At 44.9% G+C, this 6,776-nt stretch overlaps 1 protein-coding gene across 1 annotated transcript; it reads left to right on the top strand.

Annotated features, from left to right (window-relative positions):
• Nucleotides 1-19: 19 nt before the first annotated feature.
• CNRIP1 (cannabinoid receptor interacting protein 1) lies at nt 20-6,145 on the top strand. The gene is made up of 3 exons (XM_008949580.1): nt 20-212; nt 844-988; nt 5,591-6,145. Exons 1-3 carry the CDS (start codon nt 34-36, stop codon nt 5,753-5,755), a joined length of 489 nt encoding a protein of 162 aa, XP_008947828.1. The 5' UTR covers nt 20-33; the 3' UTR covers nt 5,756-6,145.
• The last annotated feature ends 631 nt before the right edge of the window (nt 6,146-6,776 follow it).

Below are 6,776 nucleotides of genomic sequence, written 5' to 3'. Positions count from 1 at the left end.
AGTCCCCTTCCCCCCCCAACCCGGTGACAAGCGATGGGCGATATCCCCGGCCTCGTGAAAATCAGCGTCTCCCTCAAAATCCAGCCCAACGACGGGCCCGTGTATTTCAAGGTGGACGGGCAGCGGTTCGGCCAGAACCGCACCATCAAGCTGCTGACCGGGGCCAAGTACAAGATTGAGGTGGCCCTCCGGCCCGGCACCGTCCAGGCCACGTAAGTGCAGCTCGGGGCGGCTCCCCCGGCCCTCCCTTCCTTCGCCGCCGCTTTATTTTTAGAGGGTTAATATTTTTTCCTGGCAGGCTGACAGCTCGGGGTTTCCGCGATTTCTCCCTCCCCGCCCTTTTGCTTTGGCGGCCCCGTTCCCGGTGCTTCCCCCGCCTGGCTCGGGAGGGGGGCCGCGGTTGGGAAGCGCTTCCTTCCCTCTCCTCCTTCCCACCTTCTCCCAGAGCCGTCTCAAGCCCAGCTCCTCTCCTTCCTCCCTTCCTTGCCCGCGGCGTGCCCCGCTTGGCAGGCAGGCTCCGTGCCTCAGCCTCACGGCCGCACGGCCCAGCGGAGATGGGCACCGGGGAGGAGCCGCGTGGGGAACCGGCTCCGGGTGAGAGCCTGCCCTGGAGAAGACACTGGACTAACCTCTTCCCAGCTACTCGCGCTCAGATCCCCCACCTCTCCTTTCTACCCTGGGTGACTGCAGAACCCCGACAGTTTTCAGGAGCTCCAGTGAGTCAGCAGCACCCGCAGGGCTGCTAAAATCCCCGAAGCATCTCCCAGCCCACATGCTGGCTCCGAGCTGCCAGGAGAGGGGCCATGCAGGGCTGCTGAAAGGCTGGATTCTGTCTCTTTGCAGGACAATGGGCATTGGGGGGGTCAATGTCCCACTGGAAGAGATCTCGAGGGACGCACAAGTGGCCTCTTACACGGGGATCTACGACACAGAAGGGGTGCCCCACACCAAGAGCGGAGAGAGACAACCCATCCAGGTCAACATGCAGGTACGTGGTTCTCCGAGCCTGGCATAGGAAGGCAAGGGAGGGAAGCAGGGAGCTGACTCCCAGAGGGAGTTGTGCAGGTGAAATATTCCAGGGCAAAGTCTGATCAGGGGTACTTGCTGCCCTCCTCTTTGCTTTGCATCAGCCAGACCACCAGTCAGAGCGCGGCTGGAAAACACCAGCCCTGCTTCCCAAGGAGAAGCCAAGAGAGCAGCAAGGGGCAGGAAGCAGCAGGAGGGTTTCTAGAGACCTGCAAAGCCCTTTTGGGTGCTGCAGCAGAAAGAAATATGAGCTGAACCTCTTGCCTCTTCTGCAGGGCAGATTACAGACTTCAGGCAACTCCCACCAAGGTCCCTGTCTAGGAATCCGATCCCAAGCCATGGCATAGAGGGATCCCTGCTTTTGCCTGCCATTTTTTTTGAGCAGAGTATGCCCCAAGCACAAGGTTTACTACTCTCTCATTCCACCTGCCACTGCAGGATGCCTGAGGGCCTACCAGAGGCTGAAAATACGCAGAAGAAAGCACACCCACCCACCCCCCTCCTCAAAGGCTGCTTTCTCCCTTTCTTTCCCACGTGCTTCCATCTCTGCATCTGCAAATCTAAGTTCTTACTCAGGTGGCTCCTCACTCCAACCTTAAAGAGAAGCTCCAAGGGCCAGAACTGGTATGCCATGGCCCCAAAATGAGATGACAAAAGCTCCAGCCCATGAGGCAGCAGAGCTGACAGAAGACAGGAAGAGCAGTAGGCAGGTTTCCACAGCACTCTTTGGGTGTTGCGCTTGGAGTGCTGAGGGACATTTGGTTTGTTCTGGCTTTGGGTGGGTTGGCTGGTTGAGTTGTTTTTTTCCTCTTCTGATCACAGTTGTGAGGGATACCTGCTGTTTATTCTAGACCTCCTGTACCAAAAAGGGGAAAGGGGGCAGTAAGCTGTCTTCACCTGAAGCTCTCTTAAGGTTCTGTTCCAACTTACACAAGTTTAGGACTTCGCCAAGACCATTACAGCTTTTTCTCACATTTGCTTACTGCACATAAAATTTAATCTTGATCTTTATCTTTGCTACCTTTTTTCTGGAATCATCATTTAGCATGATAAGCCCCTTCTGAACAAGAACTGTAGCATCACCATTTGGAGTTTCTACTAAGTACAGCATACATAATTTTGGAGAGCCACATCACATTAACAGTTATCTTCACCATTTCATAGTCTTAGGTTAATAAACCTACACTGAAGTATTTGTCCACGTTAATCACTTTTCTATACAGCTGCCTCCCTTTAGCACCAGGAAAAACCAAACACCCAGTACAACTTCTCAACCAGCTGAACAGGGCTGCTTTTCACTGAATTGAACTCCAAAAACCTGGAAGTTTAACTTGTCTTATGGAGAAAACCATGTCAAAACACAAATAAAGTAATTCCAGGAAATGCAAGGAAGGTCTGATTTTCAGATAAAAGGTCTGAGAGATGGTTTCGTGCAGCATCAGAATGAACAGCTACAGTATTTGTCCGAACAGTTGCTTTTACAAATCAAATCCTGGTATGTTAAACCTGAGGCTAATAGGTTAGCTCATTAGCTAATACTCAAGCATTAAGTATGTCCTCAACTCCTTTTAGGATCTGATCTTGATAGGTTCTTCAGAACAGACTTAGATGTCCACAGCTGATACTTTTAAGTGTCAAATATAGGCAACTCATCAGGGATTTACAAGTTTAACTCATCATTTAGCAGCTTAGACAGAGGGAGCTGTAACAGATTTAGGGAACCAGCCTCAGATACCCCAGTCTGAAAACTGCCTCTAACACCTACTTCCTGAATTTTCAGAACTGGGCTTACTACACACAGCCTTAAATTTTCCTATTCCCCTCAACCGTGAGGAACTTCTGCCTCCACTTCCTTTTCTAGAAGAGGCAGGATCCTGATGCATCCTGGGCAGATAAGGATGCTATTGAAGATATAAAACGTGAACTTGCATTAGAAATAGATTGTGAGATCAGTCCTGCAGTTAAAAAATGGTCTGATACTACCAATCTAATGCCTGAAAGACAGAAGATCCATAAAAGTCTGTAAGAATTTATTTCCCAGCTGCTTTAAAACTTTAAATAATTATTTGTTCTCCTACTTTAACTGGCTAGTAAACATCTGGCCAGTTACAGTCATAGTTTATACAGGCAAAACAAGAATCCTGTTTCTGAATTCCAGAATCTGAGGATGTATTTCTGTTACCTGAATGCTCAATTATTCACATTATCCAGAAACTGCTAAGCTGCCTAGCAAATGGTGTAAACTAAGTTAGAAACCTCTCTTTGGATCTCATTTTGTTCTTGGTCAGACAAGACTAAGTTTGAATAAAGAAGCTAGAGCTCTATTCCCAGTAATAAATTGCCACCAAATCATCCTAGCATACAAATCTAGAGGAAGTGATTAAATAATTATTCACACCTATAGCACTGGGTGACAGAGAACAGCAAAGAGGGAAATAGGCTTCTAAGCCTGACCCCCAAAAAGTAGGGCCACCCCTCGTCCCTGGGGAAGCCCTTACACAGACCCAGGATTCAGCTGCAGGAGCCGTGGGAATTCAGGGGAGCTCTGAGGATGCAGAATGCTCTTTACACCACACAGCTGCTGCATCTGCTAAGCACTAAGCTGGAGGGAGGCACATGGTAGTAGAAAAGCTCTGCAATTAATTCTCTCCTCCTGGAAATCCACAGCAGTCAAACTACGCAGGGTAGCTCAGCAAACTGGGTCACTGGAAGAAGACAGAATTTTTCTTTCTGTGTCTTGTTGAAATTTGGATCCTCCACACATTAATGAAATTCAATGCTGCTCTTGTATCAAATCACCTTCTATAAATGCTGTTAGAAATGCCTCTTCTTCCTCAGTTTCCACACTGAGGGCAGCTGATGCTTCTCTCTGGCAATTTATCTTTGTGGATTGCACATGGTAATATCCAATGTGCTTCACCTTTACTATCTTGCATCAGGATTACTACTTAAGATGATCAATGCTAAACAAAATTCTTGATTAAGGTTTTAGCTTCTGGGAGAGACAAAATAGCCCATACATCTGATTCTCTCTTTGTCAAAGAAAGTAACAGAAATATTTCAGCTACTTCTTTAAGGTGACACTTGGAACTGGAGCCAAATAAAAACCTTCCACTAACAGCACACAGCAACTCCTGCTGTTGTCAAAGCTAAATTTAAATTACCACAGCAGGCTGGGGGAAGGTTGAAAGCAATGTCCATTACACAGCAGCAGCTTACAAACCCCATCTTGAATTAAAAGCAAACAAACAACTAAAAGGTCCTTCTGAGAAAACTGGACACAGAAGGCTCTACTTGCAACTCAGGAAGAGTCACTGTGTAAAAGGGCTTTCATACCCACTGTGCAAGTGTGACTACAGTGAGCAGATGATCAGAGGTCAGCTCCCAGGCACATGATGGGAATGGAAAATAGTCAAGTGAAGAAGCTGTCATTAAAGTGAGCGATGGAAATATTTAAAAGGAAAAAAACACTGAAGAACAGAGCTGTTCAGTAATGCTGAATCCACTATCTAGTGTCTTCTAACAACATAACACTCAACAAGCCACGCTACTGGGACAAACAGCAGTACATGCAGGCTTCACACCCACACTGCAGATTCTCTGCAAGGTTTCAAAGCAGAGGAACTCAAATTTTACATCACCATTATAACTGAAATCATAATCTATCCTTGAAAGCCTCACCCATAAGGTTTTTCTGATGTTGTGTGCCTAGCAGTGTCTTAAAAAAAAAATTCTACCAAATTTTCTATAGCCATAGTCTCACTTCAAAGTTGCAAGCACAACTAGACAACTTACAGCCAGTATCTCACTATTCCTTCACTGAATTGGACACTTATCTGCTAAACACTCCAGTAACCTCCTTCCTAGCTTCTGTTACTCATATCTGAAAAGCTGCACTATCACAGTACAACCAGCAATTACAGAAAAGCACAAGGAACAGCTTTTGCTTCAGCTTCATGTAGGACGTTGAACAGGATCCCAGGGAAGGAGTAAGTGGTCTAATAGCAGCATGTCTTGTTCAAGACACTGCAAGCACAAGGCTACAAATTACAGACAAAATACAAGGACTTTAAAAATTTCAGATTGAGCAAAAGAAGGAATCTTCCTGATCCTAACTGCAGCCATTAGATAGGTTATAAAGGTGAAGTGATGGCCTGTATCACTGCTACATGATCTACAGTACATACAAGCCACTTGGGGATCATCAGGCCAATGACTGCTCTGTCACCTTAAGAAGGATCATAGCTTTGATTCTTGCTGTTAGTAACATTTATCCATACAGAGACTTGAAGATTTTTACTCCATTGCCTTTCTCAGATATAAGTGCAGGAGGACAGTACATGGAGAAGCTGATTCTTCATGTTTTATGTATGCCTACGCATAAAAGACTTTGTAATTGCTAGAGCAGGCTTTACAGATCTTTGATTTATTGACTTGAGGAACAATAACCCTTGTATCAGCTGGTTTATGTCCCACAGTTTCATAAGAGTGTTGTTTCTCATTAAGCAAGAGAAACACACAGAATTATCAGCTCACTAACACTGATATTCCCTCTTCCTCACAGTTTAACGACATTGGTGTGTTTGAAACAGTCTGGCAAGTCAAATTCTACAACTACCACAAGCGGGATCATTGCCAATGGGGAAACAGTTTTGGCAGTATTGAGTACGAGTGCAAACCAAACGAAACGCGCAGTCTTATGTGGATCAATAAAGAGACCTTCCACTGAAGAGATGTGAAACCAATACTGCTGGACAATCTCCCTAAAGAAAATAAATCTACCTTTTCAAACCAGCAAGAAGCCTTAACAAAGGCATCCTGTAATGTTGCTTTGTTCCACAAGGTTCCAACTACTACATTGTATATACTGGTGGTGCCACTAAAGTCTTTGCCTATTACTGTACTTTAAGTTTGCCATGGCATCTGCAACATTCTTTATCTGAGAGTACTGGAATGCTCATGGTAAAGAATATTTGCTAGCTGGGTAGCAAGTCATACCATCATAGTGCTGTCATAAGTGTTCGGGTTATTCCCACCAAACAGTGCTACTAGACATAACTTTTGTGAAGTGTTTTGCTTTATTGCCTAGAATTTGGATGCAACATCACATTGGTGATTTCTGTATTCATATTTGTGTTTGCTCCTGAATTGACGTGCTCCTTCAAGCATTTTGTCATACATGTCATCCCAGTGGACAGTAAAAAGTGCAAATTATGGATATCTGTAGGTTTAGCTAAATGGCAGCTACTGCACTGTTGATATTGTGCTTTCATACCGCAGGATTTGGAAACTCATTCTCCCTTTAAGTGCTGTAAAATATTCTGTGACATTTGCTAACTTACCGAATCTCTCCAAATAGGATTCTTTGTTGTTAAGTTTCTCAGTCTCTGAAATAGCTTTAGGGTATGGTATAAAACATGCTAACCTGAAGGAAGGAAAAGCAATAAATCAGTTGTGTTATCAAAGACATCTAACAACATAGTCAGTATCTATCTTAAGATCATATAGTATTTGTGAAAGATACAACAGCCATACTTTAGTTCTTAGAGTTCTGACAGTACATTTTTGATAGTTCTCAGCTTTTGTTTTAATGACACACTGCTCAAATCATGAAATCCTAGAAATCAACTTTTCCAAACCTGAGCACTGTATTATACCCAAATCAACAGGATTTCTGACCAACAAACACTCAGCAGTGTGAAGAGTGCAGATCCCAGTGCGTGTTTATACATGCATGGCACTCTTTCAAA

Source organism: Merops nubicus, unplaced genomic scaffold (assembly GCF_000691845.1).
Source record: "Merops nubicus isolate BGI_N331 unplaced genomic scaffold, ASM69184v1 scaffold25741, whole genome shotgun sequence".
In the NCBI taxonomy this organism is placed as follows: domain Eukaryota; kingdom Metazoa; phylum Chordata; class Aves; order Coraciiformes; family Meropidae; genus Merops; species Merops nubicus.
This window is presented reverse-complemented; position numbering and strand designations above follow the sequence as displayed.